The 27,969-nt window shown below is 40.6% G+C and overlaps 1 protein-coding gene across 1 annotated transcript in view; it reads right to left on the minus strand.

Annotated features, from left to right (window-relative positions):
* Positions 1-27,969, minus strand: part of lyst (lysosomal trafficking regulator) — a 327,516-nt gene that overhangs the window by 129,816 nt on the left and 169,731 nt on the right. Inside the window, exons 10-15 of the mRNA XM_048597088.1 lie at positions 27,485-27,551; positions 27,229-27,338; positions 24,736-25,162; positions 15,945-16,098; positions 14,998-15,168; positions 1,076-1,236 (exon numbers count right to left, since the gene is read on the minus strand). Of these exons, the coding sequence (XP_048453045.1) occupies positions 1,076-1,236; positions 14,998-15,168; positions 15,945-16,098; positions 24,736-25,162; positions 27,229-27,338; positions 27,485-27,551 (1,090 nt within the window). The remainder of the gene's footprint in view (positions 1-1,075; positions 1,237-14,997; positions 15,169-15,944; positions 16,099-24,735; positions 25,163-27,228; positions 27,339-27,484; positions 27,552-27,969) is intronic.

The raw sequence follows: 27,969 nt of genomic DNA on the forward strand, positions 1-27,969 counted from the left end.
TTCCTGTACTTATGAATGGCTACTTTGTATTATCCTGTACTGTGTTCCAAACTGCATAGACATCGACTTGTGAACGTAATCATGAAAGGATCCCGTTCGCAATCTGTGGACTGCCTGTACTATTTAAATGGAGAGAGATCGCAGAACTCTGAGATACAAAAGGATTTCATGCGTTGGTACGTGAATCACAAAGTTAGTTTGCAGGTACGGCAAGTGGAACATTGGAGTTTAGTGTTAGGGGAATGGAATACAAAAGTAGGAAAGTTTTATTGCAGCTATATAGAGCCTCTGGTGAGGCTGCATCCAGAATACTGCATTCAATTTTTGAAAAAAGAATGCAATTGTATTAGGTATTGTATTAGGGTTCGCAACTCATTCCTGGTATAATGGGATTATCTCTGAGGAAAGGTTTAACAGGCTTGGATTGCACCCATAGGGAGTTTAGAAGATTGAGATATGATCTTATTGAACCATACAAAATCCTGAGAGAACTTGATAGATACTATTGGGAGGATGTTCTGATGGACTAAAACTAGGAGACAGTTCAAGAATAAGAAATCTCCATTTAAGACAGAGGTGAGGAGCTTCTTCTCTGAGATTGTAAATCTGTCAAATTTATTTATGTTTAAATTTATTAAAATGGGATTAGATATACATCTGATGGACAAGGCCTATGAGCTACAGACAGGAAAGTGGGGTTCATACCATAATCAGCTCACTCATGATCTTATTAATTGGTTAAATTGGGTCAAAGGGGCAAATGGCCTGATCCTGCTCTTAAGCTCTAGCTGAATGTCTATAAATAAAAGTTTTAATGAAGACACATTGTGGAATCATGAATGTACTTCTAGCACAAGGCTGAAATTGTGTCAACATTCAAAACTAGATGACTGAAATGAAAGGGGTTTAATGGACTTGGATATAAGGCAGTAAATATAATAATGAATATAACTGGTCTAGAGGCCAAGTGGCAAAATGGGCTGAATGGCTTCATAGAATTACTCTGATACACCTAAGTGAAAAACACTTATCAAAAGGAAGTGCAGAAAAGGTTAAAATGTTACTAAATTGTTACCATTAAAAAGAAGCAAGCTTCCAACATTCCAAATTCCTGTCAACCTAGTTGCATCTTCTTGATGGGGCATACTGTGGCCAATCATTGCAAACGTTTTGTTACTGTCAGAGGACAGGCTGCTCTTTCGAGGAAGAGTATAATCCAAGGCCACATCAGATTTTCTGAAAAACACAAAAAAAGCCATCACTGAAAAGATGCAGCAGTGAATCTTTTGATATTTGCCACCTAGTCATTAAAAAAAATTATTCAGACAGGTACAGGTTCTATACAGCGATATGTGGATGATTTTCATACTTAACATAAGTCACCTTGTACAATATATTTAGTCAACTGACAATCATTGTGGGGATGGATCAATATGGATGAATAATATAAATCAAGGAAACGCTCAGCCAACTACTGGCTAACCAGATTAGCCTCAGTAGTGGAAAAGCACTTAGATAAATATAGATTAATTAAGAAAAGCTAGCATGGATTTGTTAAAGGCAAATTATGTTTAGACAATCTGATTGCCTTTTATGATAAAGCAACAGAGATGGTTCATGGGGTGTACATGGACTTCCAAAAGACATTTGATAAACTGTGACATAACAAGCAAGCCAGAAAAATTATTCCCACTCCCAGGGTGACCTTCTCTACATTGGTGAGACCTAGCAGAGGCTCGGAGACCACTTTGTAGAGCACCTGCGCTTTGTTCACGACAAATGACAACACCTCCTAGTCGTGAACCATTTCAACTACCCCTCCCACTCCCTGGCAACATGTCCATCCTGGGCCTCCTCCGGTGTCACAATGACACCACCCGGAAACTGGAGAAGCAGCACCTCACATTCCGCCTTGGGAGCCTACAACCCAATGGTCTCAATGCAGACTTAACCAGTTTCAAAATCTCCCAACCCTCTGGCCTCATCCCATGACCAACCCTCCCTCTCATCCCTGCCTCCTTGACATGACACAACCTGTCCATCTTCTCTCCCACCTATCTGCTCCTCCCACCTCACTGACCAATCCCCACCACTGCCTACTTGCACTCACTTATCACCATCCCACCAACCACCCCCAGCCCCAACCCTCCTCTCTCTATTTATTTCAGAGCCCCCTTCCCCTCCCCCATTTCTAAAGAAGGGTCCTGAACCGAAACATCAACTTTCCTGCTTCTCTGATGCTGCCTGACCTGCTGTGCTCCTCCAGCTCCACACTTATCTATAGCCAGAAAAGTTAAAGCCTGTGGTATAAGAGGGATAAGAGCTACATGAATTCATAGCTCCTCTGTGTTGGGAAATTGTAGTGGTGAAGGGTTATTTCTTAACTAGAGAAAGGTACACATTCAGGTTGCATGGTGTCAGTACTAGAACAACTATTTTACTTCACTTTTATTAATTACTTAGAATCATATTAGGGACCAATTTCAAAATTTACAGGCAACGGCAAACTTCAAAGAAAACAGGATTACGATAAGACTTCAAGAGGACCGGATGGAATAGATGAAAAAGTGGCAAATTAAATTTACTGCAGAGGTCAAAGTGACACATTTGGTAGGATAAACAGGGATAGGTAATGATAATAAAGGACACTATTCTAAACAGGGTGCAGAAGCAGACCTGGGATTGTGTGTAAAGATTGCTGAAGGTAACAGGGCAAAGGAAGTTATGAGCATATTTAGGATGCTGGACTTCCTAAAATAGAAGCATACAGTTCACAGAATTCCTATAATGTGGAAACAGGCCATTCGTCCCATCAAGTCCTGACCAACCCTCTGAAGAGCACTCCCTGGGCACTACAGGCAATTTAGCACTGCCAATTTATGTAACCTGCACATCTTTGGACTGTGGGAGGAAACTCACGCAGACATTGGGAGAACGTACAAACTCCACACATATAGTCGCCCAAGGACAGAATCGAACCCGGGTCCCTGGTGCTGTAAGGCAGCAGTGCTAACCACTGGGCCACTGTGCTGCTCACAAGCAAGGATGTTATTGTCAATCTTTAGGAAACATTGGCACCACCTTGACACAAAATCATGTCCAAATGTAGGCACTGCACTTTAGGAAGGATGCAAAGACACTGGACAAGCTAAAAGCATTCGTGTGCATGGTCCCAGGGACAAGTGACTTAAATCACATGAATGGATCTGGAGGAACTATGGCTGTTGTAAAGTTAGGGTCTAAACTGCCTTGTGAATATTTTTAGGGGGAGTTTTGGTCTGGTCCATAACAATGCTTGCCACGACTGTCAGGTTATTTGCTTTTCAAAATATGCAGCAATCCTTTGGAAAACTAATTTAAAAGCAGTTCTATTTCATTTCAGTCCAGTTATAAAAATTGAGACCACCTACTCACCTCCACCCTTAATACGATTAAATACAATTTCAAAACTGTGCTTCATCACAAACATGCAATACACAAACAACAAAACACAAGACTTGCATCCATTTACAACCTATTCCATAATTTTGCCTTCAGGACAATACATGTGCAATTACATATTCTTTTCAAAGTAATGTGAATACTCTTTACATTAAATACTTGCAACAAAAGATAACATCTGAATATTCATGCATTCAGAGTTTCAAACTTTTCAATGAAGGCTAGCATTAGTATAAATTACTGTTTACTTGCTTTTGTGCTGGACATAGACTTCAAATTGTTGAAGGGCTGACAACACCACCAAAGTCTCTTTCTACAGAGACTTGCTTCTGAAATAAACACCAAAATTGCTGATGAAACTCAGCAGTTCTGATAATAAGTCACTAGACTTGAAACATTAACTCTGCTTTCTCACCAAAGATGCTGCCAGATCGGAGTTTCGTCTGCAATTTCGGTTTTTGTTTCAGATCTCCGGCATCCTCTGTTTTGTTTTATTTATTTTAGTACTACTTCTGATAATGGTTTAAGTTTCTTAGAGACGTACCCCACTGCTCCTCTATTCAATACAGACGATCCTGTAACAAGGCAGCATCTCACCCCAAATCAGCAGTATCAATTGCCACTTTGAAAGGTCTTGGAAAATCAGGGGGGGGCCAACACTGATGCATTTATTAAGAGTGCCTTCAGCTTTCTAAAGCTTGCTTGGCATTCTGCAACATCAGGTTTGGAAAGGACATCCAATTCCGGAAAGGAGCCATTGGAAAGGAAGGAGTCAGCAATTGTAACTCCAACAGGATTCTCCTGCTCACCGAATGTGCAAACACTAGCTAGTCATCACCAATGCACTGTTCCACCAAACAGGCAAGTTGAAGACTTCTTGGAGGCATTCATGATCAAAGCACTGGCACATGATTTACTAAATCATTGTTTGATCCAGAAGCCAAAAGGATGTCCTCATTACCAAAGTGATGATTAGTGTAGACATCTCCTGAACAGACAGTCAATCAGCTTATCCACTCCTCAATGTCCATCAAATGCCACCAGAAGCAGCTGAAGATGAAGTAGTTCAGAAAAATGCTCCAAGGTTGAGTGATTTCAGCAGCCAAGCAGACTAGTGAACTTCCAACAATGCCTTCACCAAAATCTGTAAAGAGTTCATTTCAATGAAATGGAGAAAATCTGGAAAGAACTGAAGACAGCCAATATCTCGTGCTGCAAAGAAACCATCGGCTACAAGACCAGGAAGCACCAAGACTGGTTCAACATGAATGGCCACATCATCCAAGACCTTGTCAACAAGAGAAAGAAAATTCTCCATGCCCGGTAAAACAAAATCACCAGGAAGACAAAGAGACAGAGTTACAAAGAACAACAAGAGAAATCAAGAATAAATGATGGACTGAGAAAGCTAAGGAGTTACAGCACCTTACTGACGAGCACAACACCCAGGGTTTCTTCAATATCGTTAAGGCAATATATGGATCCAACACCCTTAGCCTCAAAGCAGTACAGAGTAAGGATGGAACCTTGACAGGCAGCAAAAATATCAGCCTCCAATGGACAGAACACTTTAAAGTCCTAAACTGCCAAATAATTGTTTACAAGGATATGAGAGAGGAAACCTCCCCCAATTCCCCAAAGGTGATCGTGGACTCCCACCTAGTGAGGCAGATGTTGAAACCATCATTAGACAGATGAAACTGGAAAAAACCACAGGAGTAGATAGGATTCTAGCAGAGATTTTCAAACTTGGAAGAACAGAGCCTATGCATCACTTCAATCAACTGATCCTGACAATCTGGGTTAACGAAGAAAGCCTTGCTGATCTCAGGCAAGAAGACTCCAATCTTTTACCAACCTGTTCCAGGTCAACTTCTGGTCCATCCCTCTGTTCAGATAAATAGAGAAATCCTCCCAAATGCAGATCATTTCCCCGACCTGTGAAGCTACCTCTCAGCTAAGGCTGACATCGATGCAGAGGTTCAACACTGCAATTAATCTGCAAGTGCTGCCTTTGTACGCCTAAGGATGACAGTCTTTGACGACTGTGATATGCGAACTGATGCTAAGATCCTTGTGTATAATGCAGTCTTCCTTCTGACTCTTTTATATGATTCCAAAACTTGGACGACGTATAGATGTTACCTTAAAACCCTCGTGAAGCACTGTCAACACTGTTTGAGATGGATTCTCCACATCAGGTGGGAGGACAGGTGTACTAACATTCAGTGATTTGAAGCAGCTAATAGTATCAGTAGCGAGGCCAAGATAATCCAAAGCCAACGCTGCTGGGCTGGCCATGCGCTTAGGAAGCCGGAGTTCCAACTACCAAAACAAATCTTTGCCCAGCTCAAGGAAGGTACTTTAACGAAAGGACAACATAGGAAGTGTTTCAAAGACTCCCTGAAGCTTTTCTTCAAGAAATACAACACAGATGTCAACATATTCAGAAGAAATCAACTTGGAGGAAACTCTCGTACAAAGTGATACAATTCTTCAAGACCACCCATCAGTAAGAGGGAAGTACGGAAAAGAAATTACAGAAAGAAATGTCAATGATCTTAAGGCTTGGACCACTTCCACAAACACCTGCCAAATTGTAGGTGGACATGGGATTCTATTATCAGGCTTGTCTGCCATCCAAGGACTACAGAACCAATGGCCAGTGACACCCAACTTCCTAGGTTGATAATCATACTCACTAGCAAATGATTGCTGACAACTAGCAGAAGGATTACTTCAAGAACTGTCTAGTCTTGTACTTCAGAGATTATGTCTATTTACCATTCTTACCATCTGACAACTTGTACTTCCTTATTCCTCTTCTGTACCATAATACCTTTCCAGTATGCTTTGACATTTCCAATTGTAGGAAGAACAATCAGGAGTATTTTTCTGATATGTCACCTCACTAACCCTCACAACTACTTTGGATGGACCACTGAATTACACTTTCAGAGGTTCGCCTCATAAAGGTACCAATATTTCACCTCCCATTTGAAATGTTCTAGTAGCTGAACATTTATTTGCCAATGCTTTTATTTTCACCCGTGAAACTTTCAAATGTTCCTGTGCTGCTTTACATGCTCCTGCGAGTCTTTCTAAAAAGGATGGACACAGAGCCAGTATTGAAGATTCATCTTTCTGGTTCAAGAACTACTCTTCAATCAATTTTAATAAACTCATGATCATACACTCAACAGATTTATTTGAGGAATCTCTAGAAGCAAATATTATGAAATGCAATCTTTTATCCCAGTTTTGTGGCTATTTATAACAGTATGCCTTACTCATGGCTTTGAAGGTCTGATGATACCTTTCCAAAGCTCCCTGCATTCTTAGTGGGAAATAAAGACACAGAAAATAGGAGCAGGTGTAGGCCATGTTGGTCTTTCAAGCCTCTTCTGCCATTCAATGTGTTAATGGCTGTTCATCCAACTCAAGAACCTGTTCCTGCATTCTCCCCATACACTTTGATTGCTTTAACGCATCCACCACCGCCCCCTCCCCCCATCCAAAACTACTAATGATTTCCTGGAAAATTTCAGGCACAATTAGAACCCTGGTCAGACTGTATCTCAATGGATAGTCCAAAATGAGAAAAAAAAACTTCACTACATCTTTGTGAACAGCTGGCTGTATAAAATACATGTTTACTGATGCCTGCACTTTCTGTATTCCTATATGTTCCCTCATAGGAGCATGCTGCTTGCAATACATCCTTACAATATTTGAGCAGTTCCACTATTTGATGAACAACCATCCATTCTTCATCTGCACCCTCAGTACTTTGCCCTCTGACCCAACACGACCTTGAAATATTCCCAGTAGCCATTTCTTACCTTAGCCACTTGCCTTCCTTTCATTCTCCCATCTTCTTTCTTTTTCAAATTTGAGAGGGTGGAAGTGAAAGCATTTAATTTTATGGATTAACTCAATCATCAGCTATTATTGCTGCCTGCCTTGCAGCTGTAATACTTAGGTCCTCAACAAGCTTTATACATAGTTTCAGTTTCTAAGGCTGTATCCACATGTCAAAATTACATTGCATAACTCTTTCAAATTTAATGTAGAGTGCTCAAGCAATTTCCTCAACCCCAGAACCCCTCCTATATTGTTTAGGCGTTGACTCATATGTAGTCAATATAGTTTTCTTCACAGTGTCATAATCCCAGAGACCTTCTCTAACAATGAAGTATAAAGTCGTATGCTTTACCTGTCAACTTATTTTGCACGGGCTATCTCCAGTCCTCATTTGCCCAATTCATTTCCCTAGCCATTTTCTCAAATGACGTGAAGAATGCCTCCACATCCATTTTGTAAAATAATGGTCGGGCCGGCGCAAACTTAAATATTATCTCACCGGACCTCAAATTATTACTCCGATTCTCCCCTCAGAGACCTGCATTTGTATCTGACATCACCTGCATCATGTTTATGGAAAAAGGTCTTAATTGGCACCCAATGAACAACAACTTTATGAAAGAAGAAAAATGGCAAAGCAGCAAAAACTGGATGTCTTTTTTAAGCCAATCCCCAAGAAACAGTCAGAAGACAATGAAACACAGCCATCCACTTCTGGATTAACTATTTTTCGTCCTAACCCTGCAACCACAACTGCACCTGAAGGTGATGATGATGACCCTCAGCCCCTGCCTTAACAACTCAGCAATTTCAAAGCTACCCTCCTCCCCCCATCAAATTTTTTCAAGGTAAATGTTAAATTTACTGTATTATTTCATTATTAGACATGAATGTAACATTTATTTAAACTGTGCTATCCTTTGTGTTAGGCTAACTACTATATTTGTTTTGATTTTGAGTAATATTTTTGGAGGTCTGTCCCAACCTTTTTTTTCTATAAGCTCTGTTACTTTGATTGCACTATTTTCTTTAGCATGAAGTTGCACAAGAACACAACAATCGCGTTATAGCAGAAAGGACTGTACTAGGAACAACTCTGCCACTTGCAGGAATCTATTGCTGTTTCCAGAACCATGTCTTAAGTGAAGTATAGAACCTGGTGCAAGCCTCCACCTGTGTTATTTGCTAATACCATACCCAAATTCTCATTGCCCGTGTTTTAACGGCAATCCCAGATGAGTCCGCAAACTTTGTCATAACTCACTGGGGTTGTATGCTGGAAATCAAGCCCTGCTATTCCCCAAATCGTCACAAAAGTTAAATTTTTAAAGTAGGACATAAATTCTCCAAGTTAATCCATTTCCGGACCCTGGCTGAAAGCAAGGGCCACGTTTCTGTGTTTAACTAGAACTACTATTTAGTGTAAGCAATTAGAATCTAATCAATCTAACAGTTGTAAACCATCAGTAACGAAACTAATTAAAACTCTAATCACATTTCCTGAGCAAAGGGATTCTACGTCAATCCACAGCAAATCCCAAAACAAAGCCAAACTTTGGCCAAACGGTTAAAATTTTCTTCGGGATCCAGGCAAACCATTGTAGTCGCTTCTGGTATGCGGATTTAAGATAGCAAAAGAGTCACACTAAACCTAAACAGAGGAAGAGAACTCCTACACCAGTATCCAGGGCAGTACACTACCTGGAAAGTCTACCTATATCTGGTTTGAAATGGTTACATTGCTTAGCAACATCCAAAATAAACATCTGGTTAAATGGTCACCCGGTTCTAATGGAGGTTGATACCTGTTCACAGAACGAGTCTTTAACAAAATTTGTTATATACTCTAACCCTTAAGGTTAAATCTGATCTTTCTGGACCTTAGTGGGGTGGTGTGAAACGGCATCAGGACACAATGTCAGACACAAGACTTGGCTAAGTGAGAGACACAGTTTACTTCAGGGGAGACATGACCAAAGTGAGGTCAGGTCCACTGACATATGAAGTTCATATGAACGGCCCTGAACAAGGAGGTGGACCTTACGAAAGCCACAAACCCGCAAACGGTGCTGGAGCAAAATGTTCCTGGTTCCTTGACTGCCTTTCTGACTGCTCTGGAACCCATGGGTTTTCCCTCTCCATTAAGCTTTGAAGATACCTCAGATTCTGAGATGGACACAGGACATCACTGCCTCGATGCTTTGCAGCCTGAAGAGGAGAATGAATTTCTTTTGAAATACTCTGGGTGCAAGAGGCGAGCTGTTGTGTATTACATGCTGCCCATCATCAGAGACTGAGTTGGAAGGGCCTGACCCGATGCTAAAATGCCCCAGGAGGAGCTGCAGAAAAAAAGAACTGGCCTATGTCCTCAGACTTAGTGGGGGAGGGATGTAGTGATTGTAATGACATCAACCAAGTAGAATCTCAGAATACGAGTTCCCTGATTGGGGTTGTCAATTTGTTCCAATCAGGGAGCCCTGGCTGACAGGTACAAACAGGGGTGTCAGAGATTCTGTTCGCTCTGAGAGCTGGCTCTGAGTAAGCTGGATCAGTGTCAAGAACTCTCCACATTTAAATAAAGGGTAACTTGGTAACAGGATACCAGCATCTGTGGAGTTATTTCAAAGAGACACCCCCATGGCTTAGAGAGATTTGTCAGTTTTACTTTGTTACGCACATTTCTCTGAAGTACTTGGAGATAATTATATGGTGCTAAGTGTTCACTTATCAACTCAAAATTACAACTTACAACAATTCCTAAAGGAAAGATAAATGGGTTTTCTTTAGGTTTAAAGTGGTTTACTAACTCTGGGCTGAATGAAGACCTGATGGCGTCTTGACATCTTGTTCCCAGCTGTTCAGTTAGCCGAGAACCAATTACATAATTGTTACCAGACAAAAAAGCCCTTGTCACTGATAACAAGTAGTCCATAGCTGAATCAACCTCTTATTGCTGAGTGAAACTCCATCTGTAAATGCTACTTCGGCTTCAATTTGTTTGAAAAGACTCACCTTCAATTACTGTTTAAATCATGTTAGCTATGACTGTCAGCTGTGTAGCTTTTCAAACATGCAGCAATCCTTTAAAATATTGACTTTAAAACTGTTCCTTCTTATTTCAATTCATAATTTTTAAAAGCACAAAAAATGAAAAGATACAGCCCTTACAATAGACATTGTGAGAAAGAGACCCTATGGCTCATTATCTCTGTGCCAGTTCTTTAGTGAGCTTATCTAATTTAGCACCATTGCTCTGCGCTATTTCCCTATTCCCAAAACATTTTGCCTCTCAAATATTTATTTAATTTCCTTTTGAAAACTACTACCATATCTGCTACCATTCTTTCAAACAGTGTTTTCCATATCATAATCAACTTGAGGAAAATAATCCTCATGGTTCTTTTGGCATTTATTTTAAATTTGTCCCCTCGGTTTACAGGCCATTGTGCCAGTGGTAACAGTTTTATCTATTTGTCCTATCAAAATCTTTCATGATATTTAAATCTCCCCATAAAATTCTCTTATGTAAGGAAAAGAAACCGACATTCATGAAGTTCTTACATTGTGATTCAAGCATTCTGGTGATGCCACCATCTTAATGCCACACTTGCCAACACCTCATTGTTTTCTTTGAATGCAGTAATATAAATAGAGGTGGCTTCAAGGATACAATTCAATTTGTAAAATCAATGGTTTATTGAGATGTTGAGAACTTCAAGTTGCATCAAGCCAGTTTAACAGAATCAGAAGCAAACTTAAAAGATTGCCATGCAATGGTCATGGAGATCAAAAGTATCCTTTCTTACATAGTTAAGAGTTAAATGAATTCAAATCAGTGCAGCATTTTTCATAGAACCCCTACAGGGTGGAAACAGGCCATTCAGCCCAACAAGTCCACACCACCCCTCCGAAGTGCATCCCACCCAGATCCATTCCCCCATCTCTGCATTTCCCATGCCTAACCCACCTAACCTAAACATCCTTGGGCACTATGGGCAATTTAGCATGGCCTATCAACCTAGCCTGTACATCTTTGGACCGTGGGAGGAAACCCATGCAGACACAGGGAGAATGTGCAAACTCTACACAGACAATCGCCTGAGGGTGGAATTAAACCTGGGTCCCTGGCGCTGTGAGGCAGCACTGCTAACCACTGAGCCACCAAGCATTTAGGAGGTAGAACAAATCACTTCCATGGACTAGATTTATTTCACTCTCATTGGCTGTAATCAACATCATTACAACCAGTTATTTAACATCACAATAGCTGGTGGAATTTAAATTCAATTAATAAACCTGGAATTGAAAGCTAGCCTCAATAATGGGACCATGAAGCTATCATCGATTGTCATAAAACCCACCTGGCTCAAATGTCTTTAAGGGAAGAAATCCACTAGTCTTACTTTACATGTGAATTCAGGCCCACAGCAATGTGGTTCATTCTTAACTACCCTACATAGTGGCCTTGCAAGCTGTTCAGTTCAAGGGCAATTAGGAATGGTGTCATGATCCAACTTATACTACTACTGGATAAATCAGATTCCAGACTGAAACCTGGCTTGAAAAATTATACGTTATTGCGTTTTAGTTTTATCAAGCTGGTCTCTCAGTGAAGCATAAGCAGGCAATGTTGTAGATTTTGTTTTAACAAGACAATTGTTTATTAAGCAAACAGAATAATAAAAAAAATAAACCAAGCTATTTACCTATAACAAATTCAAAGAATAATTCCAAAATATTCTTTACAAATCCCCAAAAAAAATCCTTTGGGCTGTACCCAAAATCACCCCTTTTGTAGTACTCACACCAGAGGAAACATCATTTCATAACACCTCAGTGGGTGTAAGGTAAATATGATATTAGTGCCGGGACTACAGACACTGGTAACTTCTTGCTGGAGCAAACATACACCTGCGCTTGAATGTACTCAGCTTCAAGTAACCTCTTCAGTGCTTTATCCCAACATTTCTGTTTATGACTGTCACTAACTCCTTACTCAAAGATAAGTCTATTTTTACTACATGCTCCCCTTCCATAGAGGACTGCTCTATATAATTATCTCCAAGTACTTCAGAGAAATGTGCGAAACAAAGTAAAACTGACAAATCTCTCTAAGCCATGGGGGTGTCTCTTTGAAATAACTCCACAGATGCTGGTATCCTGTTACCAAGTTACCCTTTATTTAAATGTGGAGAGTTCTTGACACTGATCCAGCTTACTCAGAGCCAGCTCTCAGAACGAACAGAATCTCTGACACCCCTGTTTGTACCTGTCAGCCAGGGCTCCCTGATTGGAACAAATTGACAACCCCAATCAGGGAACTCGTATTCTGAGATTCTACTTGGTTGATGTCATTACAATCACTACATCCCTCCCCCACTAAGTCTGAGGACATAGGCCAGTTCTTTTTTTCTGCAGCTCCTCCTGGGGCATTTTAGCATCGGGTCAGGCCCTTCCAACTCAGTCTCTGATGATGGGCAGCATGTAATACACAACAGCTCGCCTCTTGCACCCAGAGTATTTCAAAAGAAATTCATTCTCCTCTTCAGGCTGCAAAGCATCGAGGCAGTGATGTCCTGTGTCCATCTCAGAATCTGAGGTATCTTCAAAGCTTAATGGAGAGGGAAAACCCATGGGTTCCAGAGCAGTCAGAAAGGCAGTCAAGGAACCAGGAACATTTTGCTCCAGCACCATTTGCGGGTTTGTGGCTTTCGTAAGGTCCACCTCCTTGTTCAGGGCCGTTCATATGAACTTCATATGTCAGTGGACCTGACCTCACTTTGGTCATGTCTCCCCTGAAGTAAACTGTGTCTCTCACTTAGCCAAGTCTTGTGTCTGACATTGTGTCCGACATTGTGTCCTGATGCCGTTTCACACCACCCCACTAAGGTCCAGAAAGATCAGATTTAACCTTAAGGGTTAGAGTATATAACAAATTTTGTTAAAGACTCGTTCTGTGAACAGGTATCAACCTCCATTAGAACCGGGTGACCATTTAACCAGATGTTTATTTTGGATGTTGCTAAGCAATGTAACCATTTCAAACCAGATATAGGTAGACTTTCCAGGTAGTGTACTGCCCTGGATACTGGTGTAGGAGTTCTCTTCCTCTGTTTAGGTTTAGTGTGACTCTTTTGCTATCTTAAATCCGCATACCAGAAGCGACTACAATGGTTTGCCTGGATCCCGAAGAAAATTTTAACCGTTTGGCCAAAGTTTGGCTTTGTTTTGGGATTTGCTGTGGATTGACATAGAATCCCTTTGCTCAGGAAATGTCCTGAGTGAGGCTATGCACTTGCTTTCATGCAAGTGGTGTTCCCCAAGCTCAGTTAGATTGGCAAGGGTGTCCACTTCCATTGCAATACCCTGCAACTCGTATGCTCCAGTTGCCACATTTTAGTTGAACTTCAGCTAATAGGCACTTTTGCATGGTTTCACCTTTAATTCCACTCTCATCACCACTGAAATAACTCCAGAGGCTGGGTATCTCGTCACTGAGTCATCCTTCATTTATACGTGGAGAGTTCTTGACACTGATCCAGCTTCCTCAGAGCCAGCTGAGGATGAACAGAACCTCTGACATTCCTGTTTATATATGTCAGCCAGGGCTCCCTGATTGGATCAGATTAATAGCCCCAGTGAGGGAACTCATTCAAAGTAGTCTACCTGGCTGACTTTGTTAGAATCACCATATCCTAGTTTTCAAAAAATTCAAGTCTAGAAATTTCTCAGACCTTAAAGCACAATGGTCCACTTTGCAAAGTCATAAAACACCTCATGGTAAACAAAAATCCATTTGTGTAGTGCTCAAAGTAGTTCTCACAAATGGGACGGTATTGTGCCTTTAAGAGAGATTTGTTCTGTGCTGTTTCTCTTGCAGAGAGGTGTGGCCACAGTGATGCAGAATGTCTGCTTCAGAAACAGTGGGTAAACAGCTTTGAGCTCCAAGTGTTTTTTTTAAAATATCAGATGAGTGGGCGCAGTCAGGCTCACATAGACCCAGGGTTTTAGTTTTGCTTACAGTTGGGTTTGGATTTGGAGTTGGCTGTTGAAGCTGACAGGTCAGCTGTCTCACTGCTGGAGCAAAAAACTGGAGTTCTCTCTTTGCTGCTAGATTGTTTCTTTCAGTGTTCACCTGGACTGGAGGACAAGCATGCGAGGAAAATCTGTTTTACTGAATTTGCCTTTGCCAAGGGTGTGTTTATAGGATGCTGTGATTTTGGAACAGTTGATGATTAGTAGTTAAATAATATCTTATTTTGTTTAGAATTTCAATAAGAGTTAAAGTTATACCAAGTCTTTTTTTTGTTGTATTTTAACTTGAAAACAGCACCTTACATTTTCCTTTGAATAAAATGAAAAGTTCGGGTCTAGAATATCTCCTTGATATATTTTGAAGGGGTTTGGTCTGATTGATAACAGAAATAGCTGCAAAAGAAATACTCTGGCTACAGAAATACTTACAAGTTAATTACTAACTTCAGATACATGGAAAGCCCATGTTATTGACAAAAATCCAACTTAAAATAAATAAAAATTAGACAGTTTGTATCATTATGGGCAACAAATGCTGGCCTTACTAGCAATTCCACATCTCAAAAGAATTGTTTTAAATTTAGAAGATCAAGGTAGTGATCAAATTAAATTCATAATTATTTGATAAGCTACGAGTAGAGAACCAGATGTACATACCTTTGTCCAGACATCCAAAGTGAAAGCTTGCCATGAACACTCTTATTTTCTGACTGTTGGACATAGGTTAATGCCAAGTGCTGCCACTTTCCTGGAGTTAGAATGTTTTCTTGCGACTCAGCTTGTGCCAGCAGGCCTGCTTTCAAGTCATCATTTGGATCAATGCAAATTCTACAGGAAGAAAGCAAGTAATTGAGAAATTGCAATGTACAGTTTAAAGAAATAGTACATTGATATCGAGCTTTTCACACCTTAAGGTACTCGCAAAGCAATTTACAACCAATTAAATATTTAGGAAGTGTAGTCATTGTAATGTTGGAAACATGGTAGCCGATTTTTAAACAGCAAACTTCCACAAAAAACAATGATAAAATGAGCCAATAAATAATCATTCTGGCTAAGAAATAATTACTGCCAGGACACCACTCTTGTTCTCTTTTGAAATAGTGCTGTGGGATTTTTCATATCTGACTGAATGGGTAGACTTGGTGTAACATCCTATCTGAAAGATGATGCCCCATCAGTGCAGCACTCCCTCAATACAATATGGAGTGCCAGGTTGCATCTTTGTTATTCATGAACAAAATAATAAATGAATTCCGCTCAGCACCACAATGAAAGAGAAATTGTCACATTTCATCAGGAATTCAGTTCATATGGTCAGCAAGAAAATAAAGATGAATTTAAAATGGTTGGTGCTAATTTTAACTATGCGCGTTGGAATATGGATTTTGTAATCTATTGTGGAGGTTTATAAAGGTGAATAGCTCCAAGCATTTTACAATAGTTTAATTCAATTATCTAAATCTACAAATATTTTAATTACTTCAGCAATGGGCATTGAAAAGTGAGTTGAAATGTTTCTATAACAATAGCAGATTTCTTTCACCCATATTAATAAAAGAAACAGGTGTCCTGTATTAGATTTTCTTCAACCAGTACTCTACCTGAATATAAAGCCACTTATGTTCAAATCAGCCCAAACTTGCAGCATTATTACTTTAGATCCTAATGAAATCACATGGAGGCACCCATCTTCCACCAATTTATCACCACAATTCAGAATGGTGTCGCAATCTAAGGCAGCTGTTTTCTCATCGTCTGAAAAATAAAACAAAATTATTTCTTTGCATCTTTCATGTCATGAATGTGCACCAGACAAGCATGAACAGCAGATGGTCATCAGAGCTTCTGAAAACTACTGCAGCTTTCCTTTGTATGTTTAGATGTAATGGAATAAAATAATAAGGGCAGTTATTATCTGAATGCAAGCTAGGCCTATGGATTCCTCTAACACTATAATATTGATCTCTGATGAAACTGAGTAGTAGCAGATACTGCAGAACGGAATCATTGACACCAAGTTCCTAGCTGGGAGACGCACTCAAATGAGCAGTGAGATAGAAACAAGACATGAATTCTGAGGCTTACACTTCGAAGAAGTACAAATTAAATACAGCATTGCCAGAGGTACCATTTAGGATGAAGCCTCAACCTGCGGCCCTTTATATGCTCTCAGTAGACTCCAAACACTTCATTACATTTTCTTTGAAGAGTAGGGAATTTCTCCCTACTTTCCAGGATAATATTTGTCCCTCAATAAAGATCACTAAAACAATTATCCAACTATTATCATATTGCCATTTGTGCATCTTTATTGTGCACAAATTAGTTGCCATGTCTCCTACTATAAAACAATAAAAACATTTCAAAAGTGCTCCACTGGCTGCAAAATACTTTAGGGTATGCTGAGTTCATGAAAGAAATTTTTGTATTTCTTTCTTTAAGCCTGTAACAGAGATGCTTTGACCCACACCCTTGAATAGGTTATATAGCCTTACAGCATGGAAACAGACCCTTCGGTCCAACCAGTCCATGTCAACTATAAACCCAAACTAAACTATTCCCACCTTCCTGCGCTTGGCCCATGTCCCTCCAAACATTTCTTATTCATGTACTTATCCAACAGTCTTTTAAACACTAATTAAACCCACATCCACCACTTCCTCTGGAAATTCATCCTCCACACAAACTATGTTAAAAAAGTCACTCATCTTATTAAAATTTTCCTCCTCTCACCTTAAAAAGTTGCCTCCTCGTCTTGAAATTTACACCCTCCCCTCTGTGGAAAGGATGCCTGCCATTCACCTTATCTGCACCCTTCATGATTTTATAAACCTCTATAAGGTCACTCATCAACCTCCTCTGCCTGGGATCCATGAAAATGTTGCAGTGGTTCCCTATGAATACTGATCACTCCCCAGGGACACCGTGTGAATATTGGCAGTCTCCCTGGACACCCCCTGTAAGAGTAGTGATACATTACCAGAGACCCCAAGTAAATAATGACAAGGTCCCCCTGGACCCACTGTAAATATTGAATCATACGCTGGACTCTGCAAATACTGTCACAGTCCCCAAGGACACCTTAAATACTTAGCATCCTCAGTGAGTGAGCAGTAAGTACTGCACCCTACCTGTGACCTTTTGTAAAAGGAGGATGAACTCCCCAGCAAATCCCTTGGATACTGAAATAGTTCCTGGTGATCATTCTTTAAACAGCACACCACACTCACTGGAGACACTCTATAAATACTGACTCATTCCCCATAGACACACTGTATATATTGACAAACTCATGGGGGGATTGCTCTACAAATACTACCATGCAAGATGGAGCAAAAATCCCCAATAGTAAAACATATGGACAAAACCCTGGGGTTTTTGGGTAGAACCCTTTCAAAACTTTTTAAAAGAAAAGGTACAGCTAGACAGAGTCTGCGAGAAATACACAACACAACCAGCAAGCCTGGGAACGGAGATTGCTGTCTGGGACTATTGTTCAGCCTGGAATCCCAATGTACACCTCCTCTCTAAAGAGCAAATCGATCAAAACCAACAGACCCTAGCCCGAGACAGCTTTTACACCCTGGCTACACAGCACAGACAGTACGGGGCCTACAGAGATACTGGACATTCAACCTCAGTCAAAATCCATTCACAGACACACTAACCATCAGAAAGCTAATTAACCTCAGAACAGAACATCAAGAACACAATAGATGCTACAGACTTGCTGCAGAGATAACAGGGTGCATAGTCAGTATAACTGCCAGCTCTGATCTCACCAGAGGAGGAATCTGAATGAAAAGCTTTCGAAAACGGGCCTTTCCAAGCCGAGAACACCAATAGCAAGAGCCTGACGCTGACCATCTGAACCAAACACTGACAAACCCGATCAATCATCGACTGCATCGAAGCCGCAAGTCCTCAGTCACAACCTGAGGTGAAAACCCACTCGCAAAACCCAAAAGTGAACAAAATCAGATACTCTCCACATAAGACCAAAACATGCCTTGTCACATCAGTTGACTCAATCCAAACTGAAAAACCTATGCAGTCCAAAGTCTTCATCCCTCTGGGTACAGCAATTCAGGCTACTGGGGCTTCAGAACCATGTTCTGGGTGGAAGCATAAATCCCAAGACCCCAAAGTTCCAACTCAGATGGAAATGCAGGGTTAGAGAATTTACTCTTTATCTGCACCAGAATAAATATACAAAAGATGCTTTAAAACACTTATTACAATATTGTCATCCAATAATTTGAGTTTTATCCTAAAATATTCCATCAACGTATTCCAATCTGGTTTATATTGACCATCTTCCCTTTGTCAATTAAGCATCACAAAATCGAAACATAGTAGGAGCCAGCTGAAATAGTCAGTCAAGATGAACAACAGGTTTTCAAGAGGGAGATAAATTTTCATGAATCTTTTTACACTGAAAGGAAGATCACAGCTTACGATGTTATATGTTTATAGAAGCAAAGCAAACAAGCATCTCTCTTTAAGCTTGATAATGGCACATGTAGAAAAGCCTTCCAAGATATAAAGGATTCTGGTTAATCCAAGATGGAGGACAGGACAAAATTGTGGCTGTACGAGCTTCTCCTTTGAGGTTTTTTCCAATATTGGAGCTATTTTCTTGAATTTCTGGAGCCGTAATTACTGTTTTAAGCTGTTGTATGATTTTGAAACTTCGAAAAAAACCCTAAAACAATGGTACATTAAAAAGGGAGGAAGAGAGAGAAGTACAGCATTGGAAGTGAAAAAAGGAGCAGTGAACCTGCACAGCTGACTGACCAGGCAGCGAACTTTCACAGCTGACTGCCTCTGCTGTTCAGTTACAAAGTATTTCTGGACATAGGAATTTGATCTTTGATCTAAGAAAAATAAAGTGAAATTCACATCTGACCTTGGAGAGACCTCTGGAGAACTGCTCACAGCAGGGGAACAAGCTCTAACCTTAATTTTTTTCAAAAATTTACAATTGTGAGTAGGGTAAGGTTTTTTGCCTACATGTTTTACTGCGATGTCTCTGGACTTAACTTTTTTTAAAATAAACAACATAGGTACCAAGTTATCCTAGAGCAGTGTATTTACAGCAGTGAGACTGTGCTATTGTCTGGGTCCGTAGATTATTAAGGTGCAAAGATGGTCTTCAGTACAGTGATGTGTTCTCCCTGCCAGGTGTGGGAGATTAGGGAGAATTTCAATGTTACTGATGATTATGTCTGCAGGAAGCGTTTAGTTGCAAATCCCATTGGAACGCATGGATAGGTTGCAGTGGCAGTTAGAGGCAATGAGGAATTTACAGGAGGCAGTAATTGTGATGGATGGCAGTTTCAGGAAGGGAGAAAAACCGCAATACAGTTGGGTAGATGGGTTACCTCTAACAAAGGTAGGAGAGTTAAGCAGGTAGTGTAAAAGTCTGCTGTGGCTGTCCCCACCTCAACAAAGTATGCTGTTTTGGAAAGTGTAGGGGATGATGGACTGTCCGGGGAATGTAGCATTCCCAGCCAAATTTCTGATACCAAGACTGGCACTATTGTAGTGAGGGGTACTTCAGGTTCGATTGTGATGGGTGACTCTCTAGTCAGAGACACAGACTGACGTTTCTGCAGCCAACGAGACATCAGAATGGTATGTTGTCCCCTTGATGTCAGGGTTAAGGATATCTCAGAGGGGGCAGACAATTCTCAAAGAGGAGAGGGACCAGCAGGTTGTCGTACACATTGGAACCAACGACATAGGAAGAGAAAAGAACAAAATTCTGAGGAGCAAACATAGGAAAATAGGCAGGAGGTTAAAAAGTAACCTCCCGGTGCGACGTGCTAGTGAGTGTAAGAATAGGAGGATGGAGCAGATGAATGTGTGGCTGAGGAGCTGGCGCAGGGGAGAAGGATTCAAATTTTTAGATCATTGTAATCTCTTCTCGGGTAAAAGTGACCTGTATAAGGACAGATTACACTTGAGTTGGAAGGAGACTAATACACTAGTGGGGAGACTTGCTCGAGCTACATGGGGGCTGGAGGGCAGAAAGACAGTGAGAAGAAATCTGAGGCTGGTACAGTTGGGAAAGGAGTAGTCGAACTGTCAAGGCAGGCAGGAACAAAGCAGAGAATAAGGGAGGACTGATCAATTAAATTGCATTTATTTCAATACGAGGGGCCTGACAGGTAAGGCAGATGAACTCAGGGCATGGTAGGGAACATGGGACTGGGATATCATAGCTAACACAGAGACATGGCTCAGGACAGGACTGGCAGCTTAATGTTCCAGGGCATAAATGTTATAGGAATAATAGAGAAAAAGGCATGAGAGGAGGGGGAGTGGCATTTTTTATTAGGGATATCATTACAGCTGAAGTGGGAGGACATTCCAGGGAGTGCGTCCAGTGAAGTTATTTGGGTGGAACTGAGAAATAAGAAAGGGATGATCACCTTAGTAGGATTGCACTATAGACACCCCAATAGTCCACAGGAAATTGAGAAGCAAATTGGTAAGGAGATCTCAGTTATCTATAAGAATAATAGGTTGGTAATAGTAGGGGATTTTAACTTTCCAAACATAGACTGGGACTGCCATAGTGTAAAGGGCTTGGATTGAGAGGAATTTGTTAAGTGCATACAAGAAAATGTTCTTGTTCAGTATGTGCATGTACCTACTAGAGGAGGAGCAAAATTTGACCTTCTCTTGGGAAATAAGGCAGGGCAAATAACTAAGTTGTCAGTGACGGAGCACTTTGGGGCCAGTGATCATAATTCTATTAGTTTTAAAATAGTTATGGAAAAGGATAGACCTGATCTAAAAGTTAAAGTTCTAAATTGAAGAAAGACCAATTTTGATGTTATTAGGCAAGAAAGTTCAAAAGTTGAATCGGGGGGAGATATTTGCAGGTAAAAGGATGGCTGGAAAGTGAGAAGTCTTCAAAAAAAATGAGATAATGAGAGTCTGAAGACGGTATATTCCAGGGTGAAGGGTAAGGCTGGTAGGTGTAGGAAATGCTGGATGACTAGAGAAAATGAGATTTTCGTCAAGAGAAAGAAGGAAGCATATATCGGGCATAAACAGCAGGGACCAAGTAAATCCACAGAAGATTATAAGGGCAGTAAAAAGAACAGAACAGTACAGGCCCTTCAGCCCACGATGTTGTGCCAACCTATTATCCTACTCTAAGACCAAACTAACTTGCATACCATTCATTTTACTATCATCCACATGCCTATCCAAGCGTCGCTTAAATGTCCTTAATGTATCTAATTCTACTACCACCGCTGGCAGTGCATTCCACGCACACACCACTCTCTGTGTAAAGAACCTACTTCTGATATCTCCCCTATACCTTCCTCCAATCACCTTAAAATTATGGCCCCTCGTGATAGCCATTTCCACCCCGGGAAAAAGTCTCTGGATATCCACTCGATCTATGCCTCTGAACATCTAGTACACCTCTATCAAGTCACCTCTCATCCTTCTTCACTCCAATGACAAAAGCCCTAGCTCCCTCAACCTTTCTTCATAAGACCTGCCCTCCAGTCCAGGCAGCATCCTGATAAATCTCCTCTGCACCCTCTCTAAAGCTTCCACATCCTTCCTAAAATGAGGTGACCAGAACTGAACACAATATTCCAAGTGTGGTCTAACCAGAGTTTCATAGAGCTGCAGCATATCCTCATGGCTCTTAAACTTAATTCCCCTGCCAATGAAAACCAACATACCATATGCATTCTTAACAACCCTATCAGCTTGGGTGGCAACTTTGAAGGATCTATGGATGTGGACCCCAAGATCCCTCTGTTCCTCCACACTGCCAAGAATCCTGCCATTAACCCTGTATTCTGCATTCAAATTCGACCTTCCAAAATGAATCACTTCACACTTTGCTGGGTCGAATTCCATCTGCCACTTCTTTGCCCAGCTCTGCATTCTGTCAACGTCCCGTTGCAACTTACAACAGTCCTCCACGCTGTCCACAACTCCACCAACCTTTGTGTCATCAGCAAACTTACTAACCCACACTTCCACTTCCTCATCCAAGTCATTTATATAGATCACAAAGAGCAGAGGTCCCAGAACAGATCCCTATGGAACACCACTGGTCACCGATAGTAGAAGTATACTTAAGAGGGAAATCCGGATGGCAAAAAGGGGACATGAGATAGATTTGGCAAATAGGGTTAAGGAGAATCCAAAGGGTTTCTACTAATACATTAAGGATTAAAGAGTAACTTAGGAAGAGAATAGGGTCCCTTAAAGATCAGAGGCTGCCTACGTGTGGAACCGCAAGAGATGGGTGAGATACTAAATGAGTATTTTGCATCAATGTTTACTGCGGAGAAAGATACGGAAGCCAGAGAATTTGGGGAAATAAATAGTGATATCTTGAGAAGTGTCTATATTAGAGGAGGAAGTGCTGCATGTTTTAAAATGCAAGAAGGTGGATAAATCTCCAGCACCTGATCAGGTGTGCCCTAGAACTTTGTCAGAAGTTAGGGAAGTGCCTTCTGGGACCTTTGCTGAGGTATCTGTATCATTGACAGCCACTGGTGAGGTGCCAGAAGACTGGAGGATGGCTAATGTGCTGCCACTATTTAAGGTGGTAAGGAAGGGCCTGGGAACTATAGACCGGTGAGCCTGACATCAGTGGTGGGCAAGTTATTGGTAGAGATTCTGAGGGACAGGATTTACATGTATTTGGAAAGGCAAGGACTGATTAGGGATAGTCAACATAGCTTTGTGTGGGGGAAGTCATTTGAAGAAGTGAAGAAGAGGATTGAAGAAGGCAGAGCAGTGGACGTGGCCTGGATGGACTTCAGTAAGATGTTTGACAAGGTTCAGAGTGGTAGACTGGTTAATGAGGTCAGATCATATTGAATACATGGATAACTAGCCATCTGGCTATGGAACTGGCTCGAAAGTAGGAGACAAAGGGTGGTGCTGGAGTGTTGCTTTTTGGACTGGAGGCCTGTGACCAGCAGTGTGCCACAAGGATCAGTGCAGGGTCCACTGCTTTTTGATTTGATCTGATTTATTGTAGTCACATTTAGAGAAGTGATTTAGATAAGAATATAGGAGGTATGTTAGTAAGTTTGCAGATGACACAAAAATTGGTGGTGTAGTGGACAGCCTAGAATTTTACCTCTGAGTACAAAGGGCCCTTGATCAGATGGGCCAAGGAGTGACGGATGGAATTTAATTTAGATAAATGTGAGATGCTGCACTTTGGTAAGGCAAATCAGGGCAGAAACTTATACACTTAATGGTAAGGTCCTGGGGAGTATTGCCGAACAAAGAGACCTTGGAGTGCAGGTTCATAGTCTCTTGAAAGCAGTTTCGCAGGTAGACAGGATAGTGAAGGCGACGTTTGGTGTGTTTGCCTTTATTGGTCAGTGCATTGAGTATAGGAGTTGGGAGGTCATATTGTGGCTATACAGGACATCGGTTAAGCCATTTTTGGAATACCGAGTTCAATTCTGGTATCCCTGCTATAGGAAGGATGTTGTGAAACTTGAAAGGGTTCAGAAAAGATCTACTAGGATGTTGCCAGGATTGGAGGGTTTGAGCTATAGGGAGAGGCTGAATAGGCTTGGGCTAATTTCCCTGAGATGGAGGTTGAGTGGTGACCTGAAAGAAGTTTATAAAATCAGGAGGGGCATAGATAGGATGAATCGTCAAGGTCTTTTCCCCAGGGTATGGGAGACCAAAAGTAGAGGGCATAGGTTTAAGATGAGAGGGGAAAGAGTTAAAAGGGACATAAGGGGCAATATTTTTCACACAGAGGGTGATGCGTGCATGGAGTGAGTTGCCAGAGGAAATTGTGGAGGCTGGTACAATTGTAACATTTAAAAGGCATGTGGATGAGTATATGAATAGGAAGGGTTTACAGGGAATTATGGGCTAAATGCCAGTAAATGGAACTAGATTAATTTAGGACATCTGGTCCACATGGACAAGTTGGACGGAAGGGTCTGTTTCCATGCTGTACATCTTTATGGCTCTATATGCAAATACTAGGTTAGGACCTTAACTGGTACCCAAGCCAAGAATATATGTAATTATGCCATAACAAATAGCTGCTGTTACTGAGAGAGATGCCAATGTCATGTCTTTTGTCTTTCATTTCAGACAGAAAAACAATACACTTTTTCTGGCATTTTGCTGAAGTATGTTGCTGAAAAGTTGCACAAAGATTTTCCGCACAATACAAGAATACAACAAAGAAGAAAGAACCTATGTTTGGAAAGGCTCTTTCACGACATCAGAATATCCCAAAGTGTTTTTCAGTCAATTAAGTATATTTACAATGTAATTGTTGTAATGCAGGACATACAAAACAAGTCGTTAATTCATTTATAAATTTGCAAAAAAAAAGTGAAAATTGAATTCTATTCTTACCCATGCCTTCAAAACTACTCTCTCTGAATGTAGTTAGCTGATATCGTCTTTGTTTCCTATCTTTCTCAAGTGACTTGTCCGTTGCGTTGGTGACTTCCACTTTTAACCATAGAGAGACACTAAAGCCATCTGACATATTTGGCCAACAGTTCTGACCAACAAGTGGCAAATGGAGTGGAGCCACATGCCAAGGTGAAGACAATCGGTGGGTATATCCTTCAAATTCTGTATTTCTCTTGCTCTGTGGAAATTTCACTCGCCTTAGAAGGCCGGAGTTCTTGCTGCTGGCAGCAGAATTGGTTTTCTGCATGGCTGGAATGGTACTGAAAATATCTGTGCTGAATTCTGTTGGGAAGGTAAGGTAATGCATTGGGAGCATATCAACATTTGCTTCTGCTATTCTCAGAATCCCTCTAAGTAGTATCTTCTGAAATATAAGAAAAACAATATTTTTAAAAATATTCAATTGCAAATCCGGATAATTTATTGTATTTGCTGCATTCTGTTGAAAATAGTGCTCCAAAATTTTCATCTATTTAATGGAATACGGGTTACTCTAGAATCTTTGGAAAGCCTAATAAAGAGAGGTCACAATATATGATGGTGTAATAAGGTGCAGAACAAATGTTAAGCGATTGTACAGAATACTGTTTTAGCTCGTTGATCTTCATTCTTCCTGGTGCCAAACTTCAATCCTTTTCTTTCTTTTTAACATCAGCAAAAATTGATGCACTGACTTCAAATGAATATTTGCTAAATAATTGTTTCATCTTCATTTATATTGGATATTAGAATATAGTTACTGGCTGAAGTACACAAGATATTTTGGTACAAGGCTATATATCACCAGTCAGCTTCCAGGGTTTTCCAATGTAGCATTTTACTTTTTTCAAATAGGGATTTTTAAAAATTTAACCTATTTCTCTAATCAACCTGTTTTCATAGATGTTATTACAGACCTCTGGAGCAGGTGAGACTTGAGCCCAAACCACTCAGTTCAGTAAGGATAAGGACATGGCCACTGTGTTGCAATAGGGCCCCCAAAATAAGGATTTTTGCTTTTCTTGGGCAGAATTGTCTGTCTTGGTTAATGAGCGGGGGCTCTGGGAAAAGACCATGGAGCTGCTTTGGGATTGTGACCTAATACATTCCCAAATGTAGTTGCCCTATTTTTATTAAACCATTTTTCTAACCAACCTGTTCAGAGATTTATGACACAACTCGAGAAAATAGGGATTTTTCTTGCTCAATTTGAGTACCGTCACCTGTTTCAAATAAACTGGGTAATAAATTCACTAAATTGAATCCCTAATTTCCTTTTAACACCCTGGAAAAGTAAAGCAATCAGGATGCCTTCAACAGGTCTGTGATTTCATACCATGAACAGTTGCAACAACCCAAAATGATCAGAGTTTGATATGGCCCTAACTTAGTGAAGAAGATCTGAATGAGCTATCTTCCTAAGTTCCTGAAGCTAGGCTCATAATGCCGATCAAACACTCAATTACCAAATGGCCAATTTGTATCTACACAAAATTAAAGAACAGCAAATTTTAAAAGCACCAAGACGGGTCCTCTTGTGTTGCTGTCGTGGTGTCCTACCTTTGAACCAAGACGCCTGGTACAAGACCCACCTGCTGTAGAGGTGTGTAATAACATCTCTGAATAGGTTGATGAAAAAAGTAGGTTAAAAGAAAAAGCACCAAGAGAAGTCCCACAGCATAAAGCAACTGAATTGCAAATCATATTTGCCACACATATATCATATAACACATCTTTGATCACTCTTCCTCCTTAGGCTTAGTGTCCATTTTATCTTTATGCCTCTGTGAATCACACAGGAATGTTTTTGCTATACTAAAGGAGCATAGTGGCTCAGCAGTTAGCACTGCTGCCTCACAGTGCCAGAGCCCAGAGTTCAATTCTAGTCTTGGGTGACTGTCTGTGTGGAGTTTGCACATTCTCCCCATGTCTGCATGGCCTTTACCAAATGTTCTGGTTTCCTTCCACAGCCCAAAGACATGCAGGTTAGGTGGACTGGCCATGCTAAATTGCCCTTTAATGTCCAGGGATATGTAGGCTAGATGGATTAGTCATGGTAAATGTAGGGATGGGGGAGGGATTATTCTTCATGGGATGCTCTTCAGAGTGTTGGTGCAGACTCAATGGGCAGAATGGCTTCTTTCTGCACTATGATCCTATGACCTCTTCCAAAGCCCCTAAACAGTGTAAACAGTTGTCAGCTTTGCAACGACTTCTCCTTCAAACCACAGAAGTTTTTGCACTTTGAAAATTTGCACTTTTCATGTATTTTATAGTTACTTTTTCTGTTACTCTGAATACAATTCTATGTATGTCAATTTCTCCTAGAACTGCCCTGTAACACTGAATTGCTGTTGGCAAACTAAACCTCTACTTTGCCATCTTCATTTGAGGGTGCTGTCATCTGTTTTGAAAAGCATCTTCGGAAAATAAGGCAGACAGTCCACTCACAGTTGGAGGGGTTTTCTCTAAAAACAGTCTCAGAAAGAGTGTCAACTCTTCTGCTGATAACCTGGAGGTGATCAGAGTCACCAACAATTCCACGAGCTCTGCCTGGCACTCTGCATAAACAAAAGTAAACCGTTTCAGAAACTTGGAATTTTAATCACAATTACAATTAAACACTGAACAAAACTTGCAGATTGCTGTACATTTTAAGCTAGTCAATGATAATGAGAATTTCAAGCAAAAGAAAGGTTGCACATACCCTCTAAAATGTTCTTAGATTGACACAATATAGTCTGAAAACCTCCCAAAATAGTTTTTACAGCTCCCTGAAACAAAATAAAATATTGTGAAATGAGACTAGAAGAAAAATGAACACCGACAATGTTACATCAAATATAAATAACAAAAACCTCTGATACTTCAAAGCTAGAACAGCTGAAGCCCCACTTTTACAGCGGAAATGGATTCACAATGAAGACTTCAGAAGACAGAAATCTTACACAAAGTACTGAAAGATGGATATCCTACAAACCATGACATAATTCAACTGAGTTTCTGCACAGTTAGTAGGCCCAACCTGCTAGTTTCAGCTGTCTGCTTTCACAAAATAAATGATACTTTCCTCTTCCCAGACAATGTTCCCACAATTAAAAATGTTTTAAGTAGAATGCACGAGGAGAGTGCTCTAAACTGAATCTGTCCCAGCCTAAATTATTCACCCCGAATCTGTCAATATTTCTTTAA

Source organism: Rhincodon typus, chromosome 5, assembly GCF_021869965.1.
Source record: "Rhincodon typus isolate 14 chromosome 5, sRhiTyp1.1, whole genome shotgun sequence".
NCBI lineage: Eukaryota > Metazoa > Chordata > Chondrichthyes > Orectolobiformes > Rhincodontidae > Rhincodon > Rhincodon typus.